The 28000-nt window shown below is 40.1% G+C and overlaps 1 protein-coding gene across 1 annotated transcript; it reads right to left on the bottom strand.

Moving 5' to 3' along the window:
- Nucleotides 1-61: 61 nt before the first annotated feature.
- On the bottom strand, nucleotides 62-28000 carry gosr1 (golgi SNAP receptor complex member 1). The gene is made up of 9 exons (XM_037776027.1): nucleotides 27852-28000; nucleotides 26312-26420; nucleotides 24428-24515; nucleotides 23229-23336; nucleotides 22896-22987; nucleotides 17435-17509; nucleotides 6447-6476; nucleotides 2100-2182; nucleotides 62-800 (listed from the first exon to the last, which is right to left on the bottom strand). Exons 1-9 carry the CDS (start codon nucleotides 27883-27885, stop codon nucleotides 676-678), a joined length of 744 nt encoding a protein of 247 aa, XP_037631955.1. The 5' UTR covers nucleotides 27886-28000; the 3' UTR covers nucleotides 62-675.

Raw genomic sequence — 28000 nt, 5'->3', positions numbered from 1 at the left:
TCTAAAGATAAAATACTAAAAAAATATATATTATTTTTGAAATATGGAAATGTAGCAAAAATAATATTGTACGTATTTTTAATGATTATTTTTTATAATCTTTCATGAGCCTTGCTGTAGCATCCTTATAGCTAAAGTTGAAAATGAGAAGGCCTAACACACTTTTCAGTAGAGTTCACATCATATATTTTGAAAAATAAAATGTTTGAAATGTTTAGCATCTATTAGTGTCACACACTGTTTTACACATAATGAAATGAATAATTTATTAATTCACATTTTACAGCCCACAGTGAACTAACCATCTCACTTCATCAATTAAAAAGGACCCTTCAACTAAAAATCCTTCCACCTGTGGAAAACAATTATCTTCAGTCTCTTCACACTTTCCTCAGTTTCTCTCATAGTCAGATATCAATATAATTAAAATCTAGTCTTATTTGTACTTTTGGTCTCCATTCACTTGTTGGCAGCCCTCCATCTGTCCCACTGCTAAATACAAGTTCAGTAGTTCATGTTGGCCAAATCTGTTCACGTCCCAGATCTGGACCAACTGAATGTCCTTCTGCTCAGGAGCCTCCAGGGTCCTCCAATCACTGAGTTCAGTCTCCCGGGGGTTACAAAGAGCAAATCAATACTGCTCCTTTAAAAGGTTTTCACCACCAGGTCTGGCCTTCAGTGAAAAGCATAGAGCAGGAGGAGGATGGTGCAGACGCCGATCACTGCGCCGAGGATGAGAGAGTCCCTTCTCTTCCGCAGGTTGATTCGCTGGATGAGATTGTTGATGGTTGGGAAACGATCTGGGAGAATCAGTAGTTAAAGAAGACATCTTACATTGGACAGCAGGCATGGATCAAACACTGTTGATGCCATGCAGAAACCTACACAAGTGTGAAATATTGAAGATCTCAGGACCACTCAAACAGAAGGATTACGACTGGGATTTAAAAGGCAATTACTAAAGCAAACCCCTTTCCCACTGGACAAAAAAAACACTAACACCCACTAACATCTAGCTTTTGTCTTTAGAGGGAAAGGTTACAATCGGCATTTATTCCCGAGACAAATGACTGCAGTAGTCACAGGTATTTATCGGTTCCAGCTCCGATCAGCAGTGATGGAATTTTCGCCCCTTTTCCGGTGCGATGCTATGTGACGCACGTTGAGGTGATCATATAATGAATAAAATCAACAGGGATTTGGACAATTATTATAATTCATTAACGTACAAAACATAAAACTAATATGCTCTCCTTAAAGCCACCAGACTCCAGTCAGACAAAAGTAATGTTACCTCACTGATCATCGAAAAACAAACTTCATTCAAACTCAACAGAAACAAAATAAAACTCATCAAGACCGTCTTTGTTAGTCTTTCCACTGTTCCGACAATCACCAACTCTGGTTTGAGACTTTGAAAGAGAGACTGAATACTGTTGTACATTTTCTACTTCAATAAAATAACAAACAAAAAAACAAAAAATAATAATAATAATAATAATAAAAACTAAACGCTGCTTCCGGTGCCGGCCAGTGCGTCCGTGGCGTCGAACGTGACACACCAGCCAAAAAAAAACAGAAAGGCCAGTGCAACGACAGACCATACTCACAGTGGGAAAGAAGTCTACTGCCTATTTTTAGTAGGTTTTCCTGGGTTTAAAAAACCTGCATATACATGCAAATTCTGGTGGGAAAAGGGTACAATAGTCAAGACAGCAACTGCTGTTAATTATTAATAATTTGAATCTGGGTTGGTTTGGAGACTTGATTAATGTTGACATTGTAAAGAAGCTGACATAAACTAACAATGTGGATAAATAACTGCCCTTCTCAACCTGCTGTAGCTCTTTACTCAGACCTTCTTCCATTATTTGGCCTCTTTAAAAATGAAAGGATAATTTGGGTGAATGGCCCAGCCATAAGTTGGTACATCCCTATAAATCCTGATAACAAAGTCCGTCACAGAAAAGCAATATATGAGCATTGATTTCTGAAGGACCAGTAGTGATTTCATACCAGGAACCCTTCAGCTTCCACACACACACACACACACACACACACACACACACAACCATGCACATATGCATCATAAAGGATACTGGCCAGCGTGTTGACCCTGCTCTGTATGGATTTCAGGAAGCCCCGTTGGGAGGTCATGTTCTCCTTGGTCGCCATGGCAATACTACAGAGACGAGAGAGAGAAATGAGTTGAGAAGCGACAATATGCTACAATATATGGTTGCAGTCATTAGTACTGTAAGTGAGTCCACATATGATTAGAAATTCAATTCCACCAGGGGATGTTTTTTTTGGAGCAATGAGCATCCGGTTGAGAAGATGAGAGGTGGTGCAGTTTAGAGCTATAGTGTGCCAAGGAGGACAACAGAACTACTTGAAATTAGGGCTGACCCAAATGCTTGGAAGCTTCAACAATTGCCATCTAATAAAAATCCATGCACGCTTAGCAGTATAGGATATGAAACTACATGGGACTGTGAAACATAGTTTGCAAATTTTGATATCCTCCTGAGCAATAATAATATTTAAAGACTATCCGACTGTATGTAGGTCCATGCTACAAGGAAGGGAGTCATTCTGTGGTGAAACATGAGTCGTCCTATCAGGTTCTCCTTCAGCTTTACAGTATGTGTGTGTGAGACGCCTTCGCTTGGAGAAGTAAGGTATAGAATTGCTGTGATATTGTAGCTCTCTTGCTCTCCAAACTTGGGCCTCAGCAACTTTCAGTGCAGGAAAAGTGCAGCTGGGCAGTTGGCAGGAAAGTTTCAGGCTCTGTGTTTGCCCTCTGTGTCATCTGTTACACACAATAATCAATGGCTGCTCTGCTACTGAGCCCACGTTTGAGCCCTTCACTGTGGGAGAATTTGACTAAAAGGAATCAGCACCCCATAACCACCAACCAAAGAAAAATACAGACTTCAGTATAGTGTTAATATGCTCAAGAAAACAGGTGCATTATGTAACTCTTGAAGAGCAGGGTGACAACCAGTGAGCAGAGCACTGGCCACCGGGGACAAACTGCTCCTATCCCGGAGTGACAAAGCCCCAAAGGAGGCAGGTCAAAACAAAGTAAATGAAATCACTGTGTTGTTTACTCTCGGCTGGCAGCGCTGATGAGCAGCAGAGGGAGGAAGGGGGGGGTCATGGCATCTCCTGACAGTCCGCAGTCTTGGCCTGGAGCAGTGTTTTGGGGATCGTGTTCTCCTCAGTCAGGAAGAAGCACTCTGCTGACTCCAGCAGCCTCGACAAACCTTTATCTCAATGTTAACCAGCTCATGAGAATCAGAGCTGGAGGATAAAGATTCCCTTCACACACACACACACTGTATGTGACCAGTCAGTGATACGGAGGAGTGGTCTCAAGTTGCCGATTAACCTGTCAAGTTAAAGTCAATTTTATTCATATAACCCCAAATCATAAAATCAATAATCTGCCTCAGGGGGCTTTACAATCTGTGCAACATACGACACCCCTCTGTCTTAAGAACAAAGACCCATTCAGATAAGAAAAACTCCACAGAAAATAACCTCTAACACGGGGAAAACACTTTTCTTAAAAGTTACTCTGTATAAAAGCACACCTCAGCATTTGTTTTCAAGGTTGTTTTTTGTTATGATATGCACCACAGGGAAATGGAAATTAGGGTCCGAGTTGTCAAAGAGGTCACCACCGGTGTTGGAAATTAACCTTTTTGTCCAGCTGCCACTGTGGCATTGGATTCAAAAATCTACCAGCCACTCAATAGATTACCGTTGTTTTTTTGGCTGGTAAGTAGCCTAAAGCAAATCCATCAGCCACTTGCATATTTTACCAGCATTTGGCTGGTGGCTGGGGCTAATTTCCAACCCTGGTTACCACAGGAATAGACACTCCACAGATATTAAAGGCAACTTGAACAAACAGGACAGGAAGCAAGTCCAAAGAAAACCTTTTAACTGGTATACCATTCAAAATGCAGATACAGTAGATAGATGTATGGATTATCATTTAGCTATGATTTTAGATGAGACCTAATCTGTAGTCTAATGTAAATCATAATTTACAACAGTATCAACAAATTTGGCGTGTTTAATTCTGCACTTCAGATTGTAGACATATACACAACATCCAGCCTCAACAACTTTAATGCTCTATATTTTATTCCCTTGAGTTTATTACATTCATTTTAGAGTGCAATAAGATCAGCTGTGCAGCAATATCAACAATTACTGCATTCATCTTTGGGGGATTTAGCCCTATCCGCACAGGATTAGTATTACCTGGGGACCTCTAGTGTTTTGTAATAATTGCAGAGGTCGTCTGTGATCCTAATCCTGTGCAAATCTGCCGTGTCCGTAACTTGTCAAGTAAAAATTCCACCATAAATTACCTATAGTATTTCACCAAACACAAAGGTCATGTGATAACATTAGTCCCGTGCGAATCGACATCTCTGGGGGGTTTTTCCAAGTTTTTTAGTTTTTTTAAGTTCCTTTTTTCTACGGAGGCTGTGTTGGCAATTATAAATGAAAGTTTTGACAGCATTTTATGTACAAATTCAGGAGGCTCATCTCGCTACACAGCATGGAGACCCATTCACACCAGCACTGGCACAGGAGGTCTTTGTGAATAATATATAAACCTACATAGGCCTATATTGTATAATATAATAACATTCATTATATTAAATATAAATATTATACAGTTTCACATTTTTTATATATCTATATGTTACACAGAGCCTTGACATCATAGCCGAGGATAATGTCAGTAAATTCGAAAAAAATACGGACTTTATTTATCCCGTGCGCCGCACGAAACACAGACATGGTCCCCTGGTAATACTAGTTTCGTGTGAATAGGATTTTAGGATGAAGACATGCAATGACATGGTTTTAAAAAAATATGTGGGCTCAGCTAGGGCTGTAGAAAATAACGCTAGGGTTGGGGAAAATGAGCAATTACAGGAAGGAAACAAACAAGAGAAATATCAAACATCATCCATCATTTCAAAGACGAAATCCACCAATCAGACCGCTGTCTAAGCCAATCTCTGGGTAAGCATAGTTTATGAGATGCAAGGACTGGAAAAGGAAAAGGCAATGGGTGGGAGACGGCTAAGGGGGGAAGAGCAGAGAAAACAGTCAGGAAGGAGGGAGGGTAAATCCTAAGAAACACATTTGTCATTTGTGCAGATCTGCAGGGAGGGAAAGGAGCCGGGACTAGTGAGAGATGGATGGTAACGATAAATCGGTGAAGTGGGAGGACTTATTCTGGGCACGTGACAGACCCATTCATTCCATGCACATACAGTATTACGTGACCAGCAGTTGCTGCACTTCCAGGCTTTGATGTGCATGAAACTCCCCCAGTTGAAACGTCAGTACGAACAATGAGCAACGGCATTGAAACATTAATTGATTAAAAAAAATAAAAATAAAAAAATCGAGGTGCAAAAAAATTTACATAAAAACTCTGGGGAAGAAGTCATCTCTTAAGAAGCACTACACTAGGGATGTCACGATACCAGAAGGTTAGTAGTCGATACCAATACCAGTGAAAATCCACGATTCTCAATACCAATTTAATACCACGGTAAAAAAACTAAAGTAAAACAATAAATCCCACGTACTTCAACATCCACTCCTTTGTTACCATTTGCATACTGTTTTTTGTTAGGAAGTTAAACAGGTCATAACTCTCTCTCTATTATCTATTTTATATTGCTGTGAAAACATCTCCTTCAAACAACTGGATTTATTAAGTTTCTCACCAAAAAACTACATTTTGCAAGATAACATGTGAACACATCATGATAATGTTAGAATTTACCTTCGCCCAATGCTCATTTTTACTGAATAGATCCTGAACGCATCATAATACATAATAATAATACATATCATATATAACATATCAATAATAATACATATCATAATCATAATACAATGGCACCTCCCGTTCACGTTAGCTGTTAGCTCCGTGCAGAACTGTGTTGCTTACCGGTTGCTAACAGCTAACGTTAACTAGCTCTCGTCCTGCCGATTTCAACACGGATTTGTTGTTCAATAAGTAGCTTTATCAGAGAAAAATAGGGTTCTTCTCCTGTGTGCGTTGATAGTGACGTTACTGTGTCCCAAACACACATTTTCTATCGTTTTCTATATACATTTTCTATTCTATGTTTTTGTTAAATGTATGAATTTCCTCTCTCAGGGTTAACATTCCTGCCATATAGTGGCTACTGAAGAATGAGGCACAACAAACAAGGGTCATTTTTCTACAAGTTCAACAGAACCTGTAAGGCTGGACGTGTCCAGGTCATGTTAAGGTCCATGTTTGCACACATGCTGAGGGGTTTTAAGACAATGGAGAAGGAGGGTGGGAGCTGTCACATTCTGTATGTAAATATATGTCTTCTCATATGTGGAGGAGAGAAAGCAGGTCTTACCTTATTGTGTCATCCATCAGTCGGTCCGAACTATAAACAAAGAGCAGGAGGGGGGAGCGGAGAGAAAAAGATAAAGACACTAATTAGTTATTGACATGAGGCAGTGTACCAAAACATGGAATGGTTATAAACAAATGAAGTGGGGGAAGTTATCAGTATCAGTTTGAGATTGGCAGCGATCAATGCTGAATTCTGTTCACGTTACTTGTTGACAACAAGCTGGACAATGAAAATGATTTAATCTAACATTGTTTGGGACTGGATTTCCTTTTCTTCTCTCTGTATTAATCTTATCAACTCCCACATAGTGACTGACCGACCGGTCTGGCAGAACACAGCGTAACCTAATTACAATCTTCCCACCAACGTCTCTGTGTACTACTTGTTTCTTTGTTGTTTTGTGCTAAATGACACAAACAGAAAGTCTTTTTTTGTTCAAATGTTGTGTGGACAATTTAAAAAGCAGCACCAGATGTTGAAAATGCTTTTTTGGACGCAGCCTTTTGGTTACAGCCTCCTTTTAGCTTTGATCAGAATGACTCATGCAAGTCAATGAGGAATGCATGTATGCCGTTTGTCACACAAAAACACTCAACACAGATATATTTACTCCCCCAACCTGTAGTAAATTCAGGAATAAGTACAATTGAAATTTAAATGCCAAGTAAAACTGCTAAAAAAACAACTGTGAGCCATTGCTAATTTCTGTTTAATCTTTGCACAAAATAGCTTGACTGTTTAGTAATTTATTTAGTTCATCTTCTCATGGAGGATTCCCACAACGACAGGCAGTCTGGACTAAGTAGACCCACAGAGGATTACACCTTAGAGATCCTGAAGCTTCTGCACAGCTACATCAGAGAGGGAGTGTCAGAGGCTTTTGTCCTACAGAGAATATCGGAAAGCGCACGCACACACAGCTCTTATGTTGTAACACCAGTTTCGTGTCTCAGGTTTCTCATAAACAACGATGCTCTTAGCGGTTTATTCCCTAATTGGAATCAATTTGGATAATGTTTCAGAGAAATAAAGCAAACCAAACAAACAAACAAAACTGAAGGGATTGAATGTCATAGTTCAACATCCATTCAGCATCCATTCAACAACTCCACATCCTCATTGTCCAGCTCCATATGTGGTTTCTGTTAAGCTCTTAGCGTCCTTATGTATCCAACCCATAGACTGTATGAAGTGGACGTAGTCACCGTGACGTCACCCATTGATTTGTGGTTTTGAAGCATGGCATTTTGGCAGTCACCATCTTGGTTTTTTGCAACCAGAAGTGACACGAACACTGAATAAGACATTTTTAGGAGACCAAACTGTTTCAATTAACTTTCATGAACTGAAAACACACTGTGAAAGGGTTAAAGTTATAAGACGAAAACACGGACAACTACCAGACCAGACAACGCCGTGGTAGCGACCTGTCAATCACAAGGTAGCCACGCCCTAAAGCATACCCTGCTTTATTGTCTATTTGACTCTAAATGGGACCATAATTTACTAAATGAACATCATGCTGTATTGAAGAAGACTTGAAACTAGCGATTGAGACCATAAACTCATGTTTACAATGTTTACTGAGGTAATTAATCAAGTGAGAAGTAGGGTCATTTTCATAGACTTCTATACAATTTGAGTTATTTATGCAACCAGAGGAGTCGCCCCCTGCTGGCTATTAGAAAGAATGCAAGTTTAAGGCACTTCCACATTGGCTTCACTTTTCAGACCCGGAGGTTGCCCATTGATCCAACCAATGTTACAGGAAAAGTGGGAAGGTCTCTCAAAGATTCCTACCTTGCCTTAATCCACACCAAACACTTACCAACAATCCACAACCATCTCCAATCTTTACCTTAATCTTCTCTTTATACCTTAACTTCACCATCTCAAGGCTTATTATGTTTAATCTCGTGCCTCAACCCAATTTATTGGTCATTAATGTGGTCTGATGCTCAATCGCAGTGCTTGTGCTCATAAACACGATCCATAATTTCACGTCAGTTTCTGATGATGTTTACCATTCTCTCACTCCATATGGGAATTATTTGACCAGCATGCACATTACCAGGACCCTGAAACTGAAGCAGCAAAATGGAATTCAGTCATCATTAATTTTATCATTTACGACTGTGCTTTTCCTACTGTGACATATCAAAATGTCTTCAGTGAAAAAGATCTTCTATCTTAAATGTTGAATGTTACAGTCAGTTGATCCCAAACCTGTACATCTCTTCTAAGTGTAGCAACGTTTATATATTCTGAACTCCTTCTTTTTACCTTGGCCTTGAGAGACGTACCGCTTTTTAATCACATCATTTAATATGAAAGTTGAATTCATTTTATTGCATGGCAAACTTCCAGAGAAAGATGGATGAGTTTGTAGGTCTCCTTACATTCAATGAAGGGTGGGGGGGGGTTCTCTGCCCTGCAGCTGTTTTCCTTTTACGTGAGGGGAAAACATGCCATGTGGCTCTGCATGTGCACATGCATTGTTGGCAAGTATGTGTGCTGAGCTAACAGTTTTTTTTCCCATCTAACAGATGCTGGGCAGCCCTCAAAGGAGTTTCAAAGATCCAGTTCATCAAAAATTATGAATTCAAGGAAGACCTAATAATCTCAAAAGAAAAGCAAGTTCGTTATCACAGAAGGAGCACTTCAAAGCTCATTCAGGAAGACCAAAAATGATAGCATCATAACTACAAAACCAATACCATCAAGGGGTTCGAACTAAATTTGATTGTGGGCCACACAAGGGACCTGGACAAGGGCACTTATGTCAAGTATTGACCAACTGATCTTGCATAGGATAGTATATTTCCTGGGTTATATATTAGTGTAATCATTTTGAGACTGGCCCTGCTAATGCCCTGTAATGTTAGGGTCCTTTTCTGTGCTGCTGAGCCAAACTGGACTTGGATCACAACCAGTAAATGTTTAATTCTTGGGTTTAATTGCTGTAATCCCAAGTGTGTCACCAATGAGACTGGACACTGCAAGGGTCACCACACGGCATGGGCTGGACCGCCTTCTGTTCTTTGATCACAGCTCCGCACACGAGCTCTAAACTGCTATTTGGCAGTAGTTTGTAATATATCTTGGAAACATTTGCCCAAATCAAATAATTTGGTGAGGTTGGCACATAATTCAGAATGAAGGCTGGCAGGCACGTTTGGCACAAATGGATTGTGGGAGGAGGTGGGTGCAGCAAAGAATACTGAAAGTACGGGTAGTTTTGATACAAAGCACAGTGGAGTCTGTAAAAAAAATAAAAAAACAGGCCAGCAACAACTTCTATTCTTCAGTCTTAAAACAACTGACTGCCATTATGCTTATTTGATTATTAGATACATGAGATCTAGCAGTACCCTAACGAAGGCTGTATGTCTAAATAGAAAAAAATGACAACTTAAGTGGAATGTGGTTAGGCGAAGGCCAGACAGCCACATGACACCGGGTTTAACTGATGGAAGAAAAAACATCATGGAGGACAAACGACTGACAGATCAAACTAAACCTTTAACTGTCTGTCTGCCAATAGTGTTCACCTCGTAAATCATGAGCTGAAAAGCAAAAGAGAGGGCGGCTGTGAGCTGAGGTGAGCCTTGATTTATGGAGCTTTTATATGCAGAGATGAGATGAGGCAAAAGATTTATGCTTTGTTCCCTCCATCATCAAGCTGTAGCTGTAGTGGGGAGGTTGATTGTGCCATCACGTTCGTGTATATGTGGCCTTCTGTGGTTTCAGCGTTGAGTGGGCTCCTTCCGTTTTCCCTGGTCAGTGACGTTTTGCTGCAGTCATTATATCGCTCATTAGCTCCGAGCTAATTGCCTTTCCCAGTATGATGCATCAACCCAGCCTCACCCACATGCTTCCTTGCCCTCTCTTGCCACTTACACACACACAAACACAGAAACATACAGACTGCTTACTGCTCCCTTGAATGCGTCCATTTTTCATTTGCATTCAGAACTATAACAACCAGCGGTAAAAAAAAAAAGATGCCTGCATTGGCAGTGTTATGCCTAAACGAGATAATAATAGGTAATCAAAATGATAGCAGTTTTCTGTTGACTCATCAACTATTTGACTATTCAAGTGGTATTCTGAAAGGAAATGCTTTGCAGCAGCCTTCTTCTGAGAGTAATGCTCTGTCAGGTTGGCTTTTAGAGCAACGTGAGGCAACTAATACAATCCGCCAGGTAAACTGAAACATTAATTACTTTGCCTCGGAAACAATCTAGCAAATCTTGGCAACAGTTGCCGAAAGCAAACTGCATCAGCAAAGAGGAAAAGTGGTCACAAATCAAAGCTCAGAGCTACACACTCAGCACACCGTACACATTGTGAGAATCACTGAGATGATCTTTACAGTAAAGTCATTCACCAACTGTGGCCAATTAATTTAGTACTCTGGTAAACACTGGGAATCTTTAACAACTAGGGAACTGGGATTATTTTCTTCTGATTTGGACACTTTGAAATGGTTATATCACCTGGCCTGTCGCAATAACTACTTTTGTTGTACGATATATATAGTCCCAGATATAATTGAAATAAACAATATTATTGTCATTTTAAGACCATTGTATGGCACTGATAAAATTATAATATAAGTGCAATGAACTTTTAATTCTTAAGAATATTCAGACATAGGAATGTGAACAAAAATATTAAAATATCCTAAATAAATAAAACAAATAAAATAAAAACACATAACAAAAACAATAAATAAAATGGACTCTCAGGCTCTGTTAACAAAATATGCAATACCTGTGCAATGCCCAAGTCTTATAATGGTAGTGGTGAAAACCGTTGTTTATTCTGGCATCATGTTGGTGACATTCTTATGCAAACAAACACGCATGAAACGGGCAATATCGAGGTCAGCAAAAATGCCAGATGTCATGTCCATATTCGATAACATTATTATCGTTACAGATCATTTTTGCGTGCCAGCTCTGATTCCAGCTTTTTTTCTAGCAGCTTATCTTGATAACCAGCTAGAAGCAAAGCACAGAAATGAACTGATCCACAAAGCTCCAGATAGTATCATATATTTGTTGGGTAAACCTCTGAACTGATTTGGATCTGGAGCTAGAGAGAGCAGGGCGGAACTTTACCCTGAATCTTCAGAGCTTTCTTCCACTGATGACATTAGCATATCAGGGAACTGGCGGCAGCTCAGATCAAACCTCTTAAGACGGGCAACAGGCCAGGCTGACTAAAAGCAAAGGTCTCAAACTTGGGGACCAGAAGAGACAGAGAAAGACAGAACAAGAGAGAGAATGAGAACAAGAAAGAGAGCAGGTGGCCACTGTGGTAGTTAAACAGTTTGTTTAAAATGCTGGGGAAAACTGTTGGATGGTGGGGCACCACCGGCAACCACAAACATACCTTTACTTTTTGAGGGTAACTTTGATATTTTTCAGCCTGGACCCTATTTTCCCATCTTTTTTTGTCTAAGTGACTAATGGGGACAACAATCTCTGAAATTGGTCCAGCCTTGAGGGAGTACACTGCAGACAGCAGCCGCTAAATGGGCTAAAATCTAATTGCTTGGGGCAATTCCTCACCGTCAATGTACGTCCACTAAAAGTGCTTGTTTTTGCCACTAACAAGCTCAGATTGATGTTTTAAGTGTCTGACAACATTACGGAAATGACCCGACAGAGAATTAAAAATGTTTTCTAACCTTTCGTTTTCTGTTTGTTGTTGTGTCATGTGACTTGTTGCCAGAAGACAACGGTGGAAACGAAAGTGAGAGTGAAGGGAGGGAGTGCCGGAGTTTGTAGCGTTGGACTATAGAAAACGTAGCTTAGTGTTACCTAAAAGATTTTGATGAATATTTAGATGATTTCGACAATGTGGACGCGACGCAAGATTTCAGAACAAGTCTTCTCCTTGAGCAAGACTTGGTTAGACACAACAACAACAAACAGACCGGTCAAGCGAAAGTCAAGAAGAACATTTTATTTCTCTGTAGGGTCCTTTCAATAATGTTGTTAGAGACTTATAATAACAACCTGAGCCTGTCAGTGGCAAAAACAAGCACTTTTAGTGAACATAACGTTACACTGACGGTGAGGAGTTGCCCCGAGCAATTACATTACAGCTTGTTTAGCCGGTGAAGTGACAGTCTGCAGCGTTCTCCCTCAATACTGGACCAATTTCAAAAATATTTGTCCCTATTAGTCACTTAGACATAAAAACATGGGAAAATAGGGTTGAAAAATACAGAAGTTACCCTTTAATTGTGTCTTTTTCCATCGCTTCACAATGCACCACGCACAATATAGTTTCATAACACTGTTTTCATAACACTGTTTTAACAATATATGACTTCATGTTACAAATAAGACCTTGCAGAAAGTGAGGCAGATTGGAGAGGTGGTGGTTGGTTGGTTATATTGGCCATCAGGGTTCAGGAAGTAATAGTCCAAATTATTTTCCCCATAAATATCTTCTGTTACTGGCTCTTTGAGCATTTCAATCATTTGGATGGGCGATAAACTGTCCTGGTTTAATCATAGCGACTGAGAAAGTTCCGGTTTATTGGGGGAAAAAAACATCAAAAAGGTGCAAGACCGTATACATCACAACTTTAGGAGATGAGTCAACTAAGACGCCTGGGAACTGTAGTTATAAAAATTCAGCTCCACCAAATTTCTGTTGTTTATTCTGGTCTTTGTAGCGCTCACTGGAAATAAATATTGTATCAGCCAACTATGGTGTTCTTCGTGGTAATTAAGAAGTATTCAAAAGATGCTAGACTGTAAATACCTGCAGTATTTAGTGCCCTGATTTGATATACCTTACTTTTGGAAAACATTCACACAGAGGAGAAACATGTATGAAGATGGCTATGAGATAAAAACATAAATTCTCCAAGAGATTTACTTGAAACCATTATTTCCAATGATGTGTTCAATTTGTACACACCTAATGGTTTTAGGACTTTTAGATGCTGCACAGTTGCATAGAAAGTCATTGGAAAGTAGACCTGCAAACAAGTAGCAGGGTCCAAAAACCCTCAAAGCAAACGCCCTCCATCAAATTCAACCAAATGTGTCAATGTGAGGAGTAAATTTGCCTTGCTTCCCACAATTTTTGACACCATTGCTGGTTAAAAAAAAAATCCCCTGACAGGAAATCCCTCAGAGTGACCACTATACCATTAGAGCATTTCCTCCATGAAATGGGCCTGCCCCTCCCTCCTTCTAGTTTATTCATGAACACTGACCTTTATGGCAGAGAGAAATGGAAAATCAGATATACAAGGATGGATAACAAGACAGAGATAAGGCGAACTCACGGACAACAGGAATATCAACAGCACTTATAGTAGGTCTAATAACTAAAGAGCATCAAGTTGAAGTTAGCCAACACTATTACAAACGTGCTCAAATATTAAAAGTGCTTTCTAGCAAAATCAATGTTCTGTCTTTTGAATTGGTAGCACCGGGGCACACCACAGATTCTACCAGCCGATATACCACAGGCTGCCGTTATCACCAGTATTATCACATTGTAGTTTATGTGGTTGCCATGGTTACACAGCGAGCTGCAGCGACAAGTTGAAAAAGTTGAACCATTGTAAAACTCGTAAACTGAATGGAGCGCCAAATAGGGCTGTGCAATTAATCGAATTTCAATTACGATTTTAGCTTTCAACGATTATGAAACAAGATAATCGACATAAAACGATTATTGGCATCGTAGCTTCAGAGAGAGAGACGTCACTTACGGTTTGGTCGTGTGGTCTTTATAATTACATATTTTCACAGTGTTATACTTCTAAAGTTTTAAAACAAACTGAGACTTTCTTGACCTGCACAATTATCTTTTAAATTGACAAACATCATATGTGTGATTCATGGCGCAATTCAAATGGGATCAAAAAAATATTTGTCTCTCGTCGTTGACTACCATTCATATTTTTTCTGAAATAAGGTCCCATGGGGGTCCACTGGAAGGGGCGTGACTTAGGCTCTCTATACAAAGTTGCTACCAGCAAAAGCTAAAGAGGACGTTATCTGAAAAATTAATCCGGGCATGTCTGTCTTATTAGATTCAGGCTGGCAAGCACTCCTCCCACCGAATTTGTACATTAACTGGAAGGGACTTGTTTTCTTTGGGAAGTGATTAGTCTTAGCTGATCAGTTTGGCAATGCTGATACCATCACTTGCCAATATATTATAGACTCAAACACACACACACACACACTATACACTACCTCCTATGCCATTTGTGCAAATTTATATTGCTCACACATTACATCATCTACCCTGAAACCATTAAAGAGACAGAACATTTGAATCCTCATGTTGCCTCAGGTAAAAAGCCAAGGGCGCATCACACTTTGATCACAAGCTGAGCTGCAAAATGTCTACACAGACACTTCACAGTGTGAATATTAAATTAGTAGATACAAACAGATGACCTAAGTTCATTATTGATAAAACTGTCTTTTATGAAAAGAGAGCATCACAGACGAGTATCTATGCTCTGCCTTCAGCGAGACTTCAGACCACTTCTCTGGCCACTAACACATTTTATTCCTTTTCTCTTATGGCCCTCTTTCCTGTTTTATGGCTCTAATAGGATCAATCAAGCGTAACTTGATCCTCATCTCCATTTTCCTCCTTCCCCTCCAATCTTTGTCAATGGTCTGGGGAAGCCCTATAATATGGGTTGTGGTTTTAATAAGATAATTTCATTATTGATATCCTGATCAATTGTGCTGGATTGGCATGAGGGCTTGACTGCTGGGAATGCCGGTAGGAGGTTTAACACAATGCGTCACCGGCCAATCCTGTTCTCATTTCATTTCGCTAAGATTATTTCATCATCAGTATTCAGTTTGGCTATGTGGAGCCCAGTAAGAATAAATGAGGGAGGAGAAGAGGGTCTTATCTTCCTTTCCTCTCTCAAGCCAGAATACAAGGTACACAGCAGATACAAGTATGACTGATTATTCAGGGCCACTCCCTCAGTGACAGGACAGGAACAATGGCTCTCTCTCTGCTTCACTACATGAATCCATTAAGCCATTCACTTCTTTCCTAGTAGTGTCATAGTCAGTATCACAATGCAACTTGTCACAATGTTGGAGAGTCTATGTGGCTCTTGAAAACCCCTGTGAAGCTACACTGACATAATGCTACTGCAATTAAACTTCATTAATAAATTCACTTATGGAGTCTAGAAGCGGTCGCATCCTGCAGCTACATCCCTCTCTTGGAAACCATCTTTCCTCTGAGTCCTAAATTCAAGGTATCGGTCAGTACCGAGAACCGAAGACCACCAGTTGCATCGCCTCACGTCGCCTTAGTCTTGGCCAAAAAGTTGCACTTGAACACACCGCAAAGACTACAGCCGGCAGCCAATTACATTCAACATGATGATTCTGCCGTAAAAACTCAGACACGGGCAGACTAGAGCCGACGGTGCGGGACACACCGAAAAAACTAAGCCGACGGACGCTCACCGACCGCCGACCATCGGCTTGGTGTGTCAGGGCATTACGGCAACATCAGGCTCGACTTAAACATCGCTTTCCTAACTTTGTAAAACAAAATGTAACAAATAAATAAATAGATACAAATTTAGTGAATTGTTATTATTAAAATAATAAAATCGTACACCAAAAACTTGGCATATCAATCTTCAAAATTAACAGGAATTACAATTCAGGTGTAAACTGTTTTAAAGCAGCAACAAATTGATCAAAACTCAAACAGGAATTATAATTCCAGTATATAATGTATATAGCATATAAACATAGACTTGAATTTAATAGATCGACCACATCAACGACATCCAATCCTGCTATTTGAATCAGTATCGGCCCGATATCCCATCCGGTATCGGTGCATCCCTATTATCTTATTACTTCATTGTATTTGAAAGGTGTTCATGTTGTTGAGTTCACCCCCTGTATATGAGTCACTCTATAAAACCCCCTTTTCATTTCATAAATTGAAAAATAAACATTAGCCACAGAGAGAATAAATCAGACTGATTTGTGTTTGCTATTTTCAAATTATCAGATGGGATCCTCAAGCCTGGGTGATGTTAAACACTCTGTTTTATTTGTGTTTTTAAGTGTGTGTGTGTGTTTGTGTTTGTGTGTCCTGCTGACATCCAATTTTACTTTCCACACAGGGAGGGTGCCTCTCACACTCACAGGTACACACACACATACACATTTCACAAACTTTGCTACCTCATGCAGTTCTGCAGTGCTGGAGAGTCAGCCAAATGATAGTAGGGCGCTAATGAGGTAGCTGGCAGATCATTGTTTGACCAACTGTGTCAGTATGCCTAACTTTTTACATTAAGATGCTAAGTTATGTAATAGAGTAGACAATGTGTTAGATTAGGATACTCAGCAGTAAATCCCCCTACAAGTAAATCTAAACCTGCATATATTTTCTTAAACAGGACATTAAGTAAAGCACAAATGTTTTTTGTCTCCTCCAGCCAGGAAAGCACTCAAATCTGGTCTACCTTTTTCTCTATCCTGAATTATACAACAAACTCTAGATTAATGAATCATCATGACAAAGTGGCCTCCCATCTGCTGGAGAGTAAAAGCATGATGAGATAAAGTGCCAAGGGGTGCCAGAGCTTAACAAAGCGAGCATCAGTAGCAGCAATGATTTTCAGCTTTATTCCAAATGGCTGTGCTGCAACATCAAGATGAGTTATCCCAACTTTGATTTCTGGGAAGCTGAGGCTACTGCTTCGCCAAGAAAGCTTAGACAGAGATTCCTTTTCTTTTTGTGTTTTCATTGTCTGGTAATCCATAAATAAAATCAATCAATCAATGGCTGTAAAGCTCTGGGAAAAATTACAGCGGAAGCGATATTAAACTGCTGGGATTGATAAACCAAAACTAACTGAGTGAAATAAAAAAATTGATTCTTGATTATTACTTCAAATTCTTCAAATACGGCAAAGAAAGTTGATGGGAACTTACTTTCTCAGATGCTCGTGCTCCTTTAGAAACAGCTCTGTTCTTCTGTTGTTGACCCCGGAGCCACTCTTGTATGTTCTGAAAAGAGAATGCAGATAACAACACTGTCATTTTGAATAAAGTCGCAAATTAAAAAAAATTATGTAATAATATTTGCTATTTGTGTAATGTGACATTCGAAAACAGTGACAGAATGGCATTTTTCTGCATTTAGGCAAAGTCAAAAACATCAAAAAGATCCAGACCTCACTATCTTAGGTTAGTATCCTGACAGACCGAGCTGACAGTGAGTGAGTTAACTGACCATCGGCTGTAGCTTTTACAGTATGTCTGTCACAGACGCTCAGAGAAAGAGCTATCTGAATGGAAACCCATTAAGCTTTCACCACCACAACCTTTTCTTTTCCACATCCATCATGGTTTGCTAGCTTATTTTGCAAAGTGGGGCAACTATCTGTCAGTCTTTGTATACACAAGCTCTTTGAAGTCGCCCGTCCCACTGAACATTAGGGACCTATTGGCATGGTAAAAGGCGTTGTTCATCTTAATAGTGTAGTGGAGCTTTGCTGGTTTACACAAACTGCAAGTGGCCTACAGCTCTTTATCTAACCAGCTCACGGCGGCTACTCATTCTTTTACTATTCATTGCTATATATTTAACCCGACCCACTGACAAAAAGAACTGGTGTAACTGTTGCGTAGACCAATTTTTATCAAATAGCAGTCGGCGCCAATACCACTGCATTTATTGCTTTACAGTAAAAGCCCTCTTGTGGTTCACCAGTGGAAAGCTTTTAAGGTGAAGCGAGCAGGAGCAGCAGGAAATATTCAGTTTGCATTAGCAGTAACTTAACACAGCAAATACAGCACCAGTATGGTTGTATTAGAGCAGATCAGAGAACAGACTGATAATGGTTGGTTGAAAGCAAGGATGGGGAGTGGAACCAATCACCGTACATTATTACACAGGAGCTTCTAGCATGTGGAAAGCTGAACAAAACTAATTTTCTTTTACTCTCTGGTCACTTGAACACATCACACCCAGTCTATTTTACTTGATGCAGATCTAGCTATCAGCTTCCCTGAAAAGCTGACTCCCAGTGCTCCCACCCTGCTTGCTGTGATCGGTCTAATTCATCCCCAGTGCGCCATCCAAAGCCGCTGAATGGAAATACTACATTCAGTGCACACACAGCAGCACGCTCCACGGTGGCTGCCTTGAGCCCAAGCTGGCGGCCCCACCAGCAGAGCTGTTCTGCCTCTGTGGGGCTAGAAATTGCCTGTACCGACAGCCAGCTCCATCACTCCAGCAAGGCTTTTTAAAAGGGCACCGATGTAAATCACAGACGAGCTGTCATTGTTGTTGCTGACATTTAGAATCAAAGCAGGAGAAGAGGGAACGTCAAGTCTGAGCTCAGCTTTGCTGTTATGAATGGTGCAGCTGTGTGTGTGTGTCTACAAGAGTCTACAAACACACAGAAAGATACACAGTTTTGTCAATGTCATATTGCTCATTCATGTCCTTGAGACAGTGAGCACTATTTCTTTTAATTAGTATGCATTTTGTGTGTGCAGTGTAAACACCCCCGATGCACATAAAAATCTACAGTTATAAGCATCCTGGCCAGGTTTCTTCCATGCCCAAGATCTCTACTGCCCTCTACCTGACAAAAGGCTCAGCTGCAGCAGAAACGACCATCACTGTATCAATGGCATGAAAGGCCACACATTTCAGAGCAAACTGACCTAACATTTTGCTCTCCAAACACAACTTAAACCACGATATTTTACATTTTGAGTTCTGTGACTATTAGCATTTACACACAACATTGTGCTGCTGTTATGATGCAAGTTCTACACTAGGCTGATCTAGCCAAGAACAAAACAATCTCGGCTCTTGTCTCACTTTTGTTTGATCAAATCAAAGTTTTATTTTTTTCTCACTGCAATTTTTTACTGTTGTGAACACTACTGAGTAAACTTTAATAAAACTGCGATCACTGATTTTCTCTGTACGCACCTCAGAAAAGACATCCCGTTCTAATTCCAAGGGCGTCAAATACTGATACTTTGTTACGGCCGTCGGCGTTTGATATCACCGCACAAGGCACCCTTTAGCGCCTGTATCAGACGCACCAGGCTTTCCGTTAACTACAATGTAAACCCATTCACGGCAACAGTAAATGCAGAGAAAGTGCGCCGGGATTGTGGTGACGTAGTTTAAAGAGCGAAAAGACCCGAATGCTTCGAAGCTTCGGCTGTTGCCATGGTATTCAACCTACAAATCAGTATTCGAATGCTTCATTCGTATAATTCCCAATTTAGCCTATGAAATAAGGAATAATCACACAATAATTATTATTAGTTATTTTCAGACAGATATCGCTGTTTGAAATGTATAGAGGTGCATGTGTGTACAGAAGTGTGGCAGCAGCACTGTCCCGAAGCTTTGAATACCTTCGAATATTTCTCACCGAGGCTTCAAAGCCCAAAAAATGGTATTCAGGACAGCCCTGGAAAAGACACACCCAGGGCAGACAGGAGGGCAGGTGGATGGGTCCAATAAACACAAGGGCTTTCATCCAGGAGACCGCTGTTCCTGTCCCATGTGCAAAGTTTCATTTTCACGTTACAATCAGCCGTCTGTTTGTTTCATTTTCACTTCAAAAACATAATAGTTTTAAGCCCAACCATGTATGTCTTTCCTAAAATAAAGTGATACCAATGGGCGTGATAAAGAGGCTGAGAACATATTGGAAAAGATCAGATGAAAAGTGTGTTGGTGATACCAAGTTAGTTACAGTTGTGTTATTCCTCACAAGCTGCATTACAGTCAAGGCAGTTCAACAGATCATGTCTTAAGTCCTACCTTATCACTTTCCCATGCCCCACCAGTAAAGGCCAATCGGGAGGTTATGGGCAAATTGCTCTTCAGGAGAAATTGTCTCATGTAAAGCGTGACTCAACATCTCATTGCACAGCGCCACAACAGCAGCAGTTGTAATTCCCCCACCTGTAAGCTCAGGCAGTTCCCTCATTAGCAGCCCCTGGGCACATTAGTCATCGTTAGCCTGAGCAATGGGTCAACAAGACTGGCTCATTTCTATGCATTAGACTCATCAGCAGTAAGCCTATTAGCGGGGTCAGTGGCACTCCTTAGTAATGTGATTTAATGAGAAGATTGACTGTGGCATGTAGTGCTGACCTCATGGGATGGCACTAACGGAGTAGATATACAGTAAATAAATGTGACTGCTAATGTGCATCGTGACTTCAAATTATCGTTAGACGATAATGGCTTGGTGCTGCATCGATACAAGTAGTTTTAAAATAGGTTAACTTTAGAGCTCCAATGATTAAATGATAAGTTGTTAACTATTAAATTAATCACCAACTATTTTGATAATTGATTACTCAGTTTGAGTATTTTTTTAAGAAAATAAAGTCATAATTCTCTGATTCAAGCTTCTTAAATGTGAATATTTTCTGGTTTCTTTACTCCTCTATGACAGTAAACTGAATATCTTTGAGTTGTGGACAAAACAAGACATTAGAGGACGTCATCTTGGGCTTTGGGAAACATTTTTCACCATTTTCTTACATTTTATGGACCAAACAACTAATCGAGAAAATAATCGACAGATAATGCACTACAACATCACAACAAACAATATACTACCACTATTACTTTGTTATACTTTGTTCATGTATAAAGAAAGAAAGCTGTTTAGGGAAAAAGTGGTGTGTTCCTCCTCAACTAAGTCAACATCCTCATCATTACATAACCTTGATATTAATGGGAGGACATTTCTTACTATAATAACCATACGAACAATAGCAGCAGTCTCTGGTATTAAATAGCAAGCCAAGCACTTCTGCATTATCTAAAGAAAACATGAAGGCAATCTGTACAGCTGTTGATAGTCTGATATATATCCCCCAAGTATACAAGTAACACCGGGTTCACACTGGACGCAGAAGTGCGGCGCTATGTCAATCGTCGCACGAGCAGAAGCCTGGCTGTTCACACCAGAAGTGCATTTCTCGACGGCGGTAAACAAGCGATTCTGCTCCTCTGCTGTCTGTCTGCTGTTGTGTCTGGGTGTGTGTGTGTAGTGTGTAGTGTGTCATCTCCTCTCTCTCGCTCTCTCTGTTTAAACACAACGGATAACAATGTGGAATAAGTACCTAATTTAAAACCTACGATCACAAACAGCAGTGATACTCGTCTATTTCTAATAAATATAGTGAATGGATTTTGAAATGTGATTGGGGGGAGGGACTGGGAGGGATTGAGACTCCGGGAGAACAGCAGGGAGAGAAGGGAGGAAAGTTGAAAAGTGTGCGTGGGATGCATATTTTATCATTCATCAGAATCAGAACATTTATATAATATATCATTTACATTGTTTATAGTAGATTTCTTGCCAGCTTTTTTCGCGGCACGCAGAGAAATTAGACCAGACATCAAAACTATCGCTGAAGTTTGCAAGCCGGAGCTCCGCGCGTCCTGTGTGAACTGCCCAATTGATTTACATAGGTGCCGAAAGGACGCAGGCAGCGCTTCTCCAAAAATAGCAGCATTTTGCGGCGCTTCCGCTTCCAGGGTGACCCTGGCGTAAGTCTATGATTACACTGATACAACATTTTACTAGTAAAAACCAATGAGAATTGAAGAAATCAAATGATTTAGTAATATAGGGCTGACAACCTATTACGAACTAGACACGGCTTTAAATGGGTTAATGTGTGAGAGCTTAATGAGGAAGAGTTATGATATAAAGTGACTGTGAGAAGCCTATGGGTGGAACGTGTATGACTGTATGAGGCATCCGGAGACTATCTGCATACTACAGTAGATGGATGGAAAGGGATCAATAGGAATCCTGCAGTGCTCACCGCATGCTCACTGCTGCGTCTCACGGATCAATAAGCCATTACAAAAAAAAAACGACAAGAGTCATGGTCTGGGGGAGCCTCCGTCTCATTTCAATACACTCACTCACAACCGAGCCAATCTGAGTAGAGGACACACTTTCTCAATACAAGGCCAAAGAGGCCGTGAATCTTCCACAGGTTTTAATGACCACCATTTTTCAAGAGCGGGCCAAGTGGAAGTCAAGGTTCAACCGTCCCTCTAAGGTATAAGGTCTACAACATAAAAACACTGTGAATAATGCTCGGCAGTTTTTATTCATTCACAGCCTCTAAGATCAAACACAAGAGATGCATCACGTGATGATATGATTTGTTTTGTATGCAATACCACGAACAGTTTCACGTGGTGTGTCAGCTCTGACCTTCACCAGTCAATACATTTAATGAGTTATCAATGTCTTTGTGTATTGAAATCGCATTTACAGTGTGAATAATAAAGAGTCAATATACCCATAGATTTGGACACAGGCTGGTATATTAGCTGCGTGGTCAAATTAATCATAAGGTGGTGTGACTGGGTACTCACTCAATGTCTTTCCTGACAGACCCCAGCAGGTCTTCCCTTTCCCGGATGGCCAAGAAGTTGCCTTTGGTTTTATGGAATTCATGTGTGTAATCCTGCGGAGGAAACAAATTTAAGTGAAAATGAAGACGGGGTTGAGGAAGAACAAACAGTGAACATCAAGAGGCCAAAATGGAAACACTGAGGCATGTGCGCATCATAAAACTGTTGTGTTCTGTAGTGAATTTAGTAAAGATCAGAAAACAAAACATGTAAAGTAGAATAGATACAGACTATAGAAAACAGATGAGCAAAAAGAATAAAGGAAAACTAATTGGGAAGAATGAGAGGTCAAACCTGTAGGATGTCTCTGTGTCTCTGGAGCGTGTGCATGAGTGCAGCGTTGAGAGAAGCTGAACCCGGGGTGTTGGTGTACTCCGCCATCTTGTCATTCACTGCAGTCAGCTGACAAGAGAGATGGAAAATGAATGGATAGACAGATGGATGGAAAAGACACCAGGGAAACCAGGAGATCAGCCGATGATGTTAAAGACTCACATAGAATCCCAATACAATATGGCACATATGCAAAACACGATAACACACATGTCAATTCAAGGATGTACACTTTAAACAAAGGGATGTCTTTCATGCCAAATAGCCAAATGATGCAACACATTATAGGGATAACTGCATTGTATGATTAGAACTGCACAATTTTACTATCATAATGTAGCCATTTTTTTTATTTACATCTCTTGTAATTGTGTCATTAACTTTAAAAATGACACTGTACTGTTAAAGGAAGAGTGTGTAGGATCTGGCGGTATCTAGCGGTGAGGTTGAGATTGCAACCAACTGAAGCCTCTCCCATGTGCCAAGCGTGTAACTAGAACTATGGAAAACTACGGTGGTCGAAGCAAAAACGCAAATGGCCCTCTCTAGAGCCAGTTGTTGTAAAAGTAGTGTAGGTCATTTGGAGCAAAGCCAGTGCGTAGAGTGTGTGTGTGTACGGGGGAAGTGAGTAGTGAAGCAAGAGAAAGTGGTGGCGACAGGAGCGAGGAACGTTATCGACTCCAGCCCAAGCCGTTCTGCGCTACTGTAGAAACATGGCAGTACAACATGGCGGAATCCGTGAAGAGGACCCGCTCTCTATGTAGATATAAACGGCTCATTCTAAGGTAACGAAAACACAACAATTCTTAGTTTCAGGTGATTATACAATAAAGAAAACATAGTTATGAATATCATATTCCATTTCTGCTAATAGATCCCCATAAATGTTACACACTGGTCCTTTAAATTCTACTCTTCTGTTATGATCTCCCGTTTGTTTGCGGAGTCTGCCTTTGGACTGCCACATGAGGAATACAGATTTTGAGTTGAATGATTCAAATTCATTAAAGCACTCTAGGGTCCAATGAAAACCATGTGAAGAAGTGGAGCCTGCAGTCTGCTCTTTCCTTGATGAAAAGACAAGACCCTTGGCATAGACCCAGCGCTGTTCTCATTTTGCTGGCCTTTCACAGGCCACTGGTCCATGAGAATTGACTTACTTTGGCCAGCAGCTGCTCAATCTCCACTGACATGGTGTCGAACATCCTGTCTTGGGTAGAGTTGTTTAGCAGCGGGGTGGTGTCTGACCTTGAGGAGGAAAAACAAAGAAAGGAGAACAATTAGAAAGATGACTTCATGTTGTTTGTTTGTGATCGTTTTTGAAAATGTTGCAGTTCACAAATTTCTCATGTCTAAATATTACAAAATATACTGATATTGATTTGAGCCTACTTGTAATAACTGTTACACACTGGTCCTTTAACTTTAGCACCAAAACTTGATATTAACGGAATAATGCTAGTGTGAAGAATCTTGTGCACTTGGGTTCAAACTGTTTAGCAAATGAAATGAATCTGCATCCAAATGAAAATAAATGTTGAATTAGAAATAACTCACAATGAACTTTAATTAGTACTGTTCATGTAAAATGTTTTAATTTTTATTTTATTGTTTTATTAACACGATCCACAAAGACACCAAAGCAAGCATGACCTAAGTCTAAGACATTCCTCTGGGAAACATACAAGTGTGATGGTTTAGTGCATGTCCTATGGATGCATCAGTAGAATTGTACATGATTGTTACGTGGTGCATCAAATCAGCACCACTTGGCAACAAAGAATATTACATTTATTATAGAATATACAGCTCGTAAGCAGTGGCTTAATTACCAGAAGGTGTATTGTAATGTTAGAATAATAAAAGCTCCATAGGGAAGTTCTCCTTTTCTTGCCTCCCTCCTAACATACTGTAGCTGGTAAACAACACCCTTGGAGTCGGTATGAATTCAATGTATTGTTCATAGACACTTCCTTCCTGCAGCCACACATTCCTGTGCTGGCAAGCCTCAACCCACATAACAGCCCTCTGACCACTACGACTTCTGCCCCTTTTGCACCTTCATGACCCTCGAGATTGTTAAATAAATGTTAATAATAATTTAATAATAATTTTCATTGCATGAGTGTGACCAGAAGACAGTTTTTGACTAGTAGACGTTTTTTTTTAATTTTCACTAAATCAAGGAAGACAAGCCCTACCATAGATTATCCCCCTCATATCGGCTAAGTGTTAGGAATGCATCCCTTCATAACACAAATGAGAGGGACTTAAATTACTTGAGATGCAACTAATAATAACTTTCATTATCAATTCATTTGACGAGAATTTTCTTGATTAATCATTTGGTTTTTTAAATGTCAATATATTTTTGAAAATGCCCATTTATTATTTCCCAGAACCGAAGGTGCTGTCTTAAAATTCCTTGCAATAACAATTATTTTCATTGTCGATTCATCTGTCGATTATTTTTTTGATTAATAGATTAGTTGTTTGGTCTATAAAATGTCAGAAAATGGTGAAAAACGTCGATCAGTGTTTCCCAAAGCCCGAGATGACTTCCTCAAATGTCTTGTGTTGTCCACAAAACAAAACATAAAAGTGTTTCTTTTCTTATGAAGTGCATGCTTGTTCTATGCCACTTGAGTCACCCAACACACGTGACTGCATCACATGACCACATTATGTATATATCTAAGATAACGCTGTTGCAGTGTCAACTTGAGTCTGATGAAGAGCAGTGTTGCTCGAAGCAACTATGCAATAAACAAATGAACATTGGAGCCATGCGGAGCTCTAAAATTACTATTTTAACCATCACATACTAAACCTATCAATCCCAATCAGGTCAACTGTGTTTTTTACCTAGTAGTCAAAAGCAGTTTGACTTGCTGAGTGGACTTAGTAGTTAGTTAACTGTGTAGTCTCCAGTTAAGCTACCTTTGCCTAACTACTTCTTAACACCCGATGGCTTGTATGACTGAGAATCTATACACACTGTTGCTTTAGGTGGTTGTCAACTCTACAGGTGAGACAGATCTTACGTCTCTCGACGTCCATCCCTGGAGCCGGTGTAGCTGGTGCACAGTTTACTGAAAGAGACCAACTTCAGGTCGAGCTCATTCTCCAGCTGCCTGGCCTGCTTTCGCAGATCTGTAACAGAGGCGCACACAGAAAACATTTTAACATTTACAGAGAGGGCAGATGTCCTTATGTGTTCAGTTAAGAACTGGTACCTTACCGCTGGCAATTGAGGTAGGCAGATATAAATGTACTCCTGAAGAGCAGCGTTTATGTGTTTTTTGTGATCTTGGTGTTGTTGAGGATGAATTACATGTTATGCTCCACTGCCCTGTGTACAGTGACAGTTGAAGAATCATCTGTTTGAAAAAATTTAAACTGAGGAACCCGGATCTGTTTTGGTTGTCTGAAGGTAATATGTTGAGTTGGCTCTTTAATGAGGAGATTTTTGCCTTAAAATTAAGAAAAAGAAAACTGTATCCATCATAATAAGTCCATTTTGTTAGGGAAATTGGATGTTCTGTAATTTTCTCATTTTCATTCTTTCTTTCTTTGAGCTTGTGAAACTGTATGTTATGACTGGTCATTTCCTGAAAGCTCTGTGTATTCCTGTAATTGTTTTAGCAGTTGAAGTTTGTTCCTGAGATGAACCATATTGTATACCTGAGGTATTATGCCACTTTAGTTCAAGCACGCAAAAGCATTATGTTACCTTTATATAACTGAAACATAGACAGTAGTATTTGTTACAGTAGTCAAACCTCAAGATTTTCATAAAACCTGAATGCCTACAACACAGGATTGTTAGTGTATGAGGCTTAGTGAGGAAAACTAGCTGAACACAGGGGCTTGGCTGAATCTCCACTTGTATAATGATTCTGGCAGAAGAGTAAGGATAAATCTGTCTCCAGAGATGAGAGAGGGAAAAACATTTTACTAAAAAAAATAGGCCTTTTTTAACATGTTGACATTTCACAGTATGAAAAGCACAGGTGTAAATAATGTAATTATAGATGGCTGAATTTCATTTAGCTGCTTTGATTTCAATGTTTCTGGTATTGTGCATGCTGATTTACTGCTGTCACTCTCACTGGGACACTTGAATACAACCAGAGCCATCGTTAGTGTTATTAGCAACACGTGTACTTTTTGACATGTCAAAATGTCAGCTGTGTGAAAACCCCCCTATGACAACATCATTACAGCAACGACTGTTACCATTGACCTGAACCTGAACGAGCTAACTCACATAAACCAAGAGACACATAAAGAAACTACTAATTGGGTGCAACAGCTGGCACATCAGTCTCTCACTGTGTGTAGCTGATAAACTGTTTAAAAGCGGCGACACAGATGTAATACAGAATAACGTTACTGTACATGGCGATGTGTTAGCTATCTTAGCTACAGAGACACGTAGCTAATACTGTGTTTAAACTATAGATATGAGACAAATAAACCGACAGTGACACTGGTAGATTAATTGTTGACATTATGAGTGTTTGTACTAGATGTTGTTTTACTTTATGTTGTCTTAAATCGAGTCTAATTGTGCTCTCTTACCTTCCCAGTAGCTGCTGCCTCCTATCCCTGCCATCTTTGTTGTCCTGCGACGTCACCGACTTCCGGGTTCGCGTCACGTCGTGTCGTCACAAGAAGACTTACAAAACAACACACCACCCAGTACAGACAGCACCATGTAAACAGTGACA

This window comes from Sebastes umbrosus, chromosome 7 (assembly GCF_015220745.1).
Source record: "Sebastes umbrosus isolate fSebUmb1 chromosome 7, fSebUmb1.pri, whole genome shotgun sequence".
Classification (NCBI taxonomy): Eukaryota; Metazoa; Chordata; class Actinopteri; order Perciformes; family Sebastidae; genus Sebastes; species Sebastes umbrosus.
Note: the sequence above shows the minus strand (reverse complement) of the source record. Positions and strands in the feature narration are given on the sequence as shown.

Coding starts and splice junctions, on each gene's coding strand:
- gosr1 (XM_037776027.1), bottom strand. CDS start 27,885: ATGGCAGGGATAGGAGGCAGCAGCTACTGGGAAG. Junction 23,337..24,427: donor TTGAGCAGCTGCTGGCCAAA/GTAAGTCAATTC, acceptor CTCTCTTGTCAG/CTGACTGCAGTGAATGACAA. Junction 6,477..17,434: donor GAGCACGAGCATCTGAGAAA/GTAAGTTCCCAT, acceptor CTTTGTTTATAG/TTCGGACCGACTGATGGATG.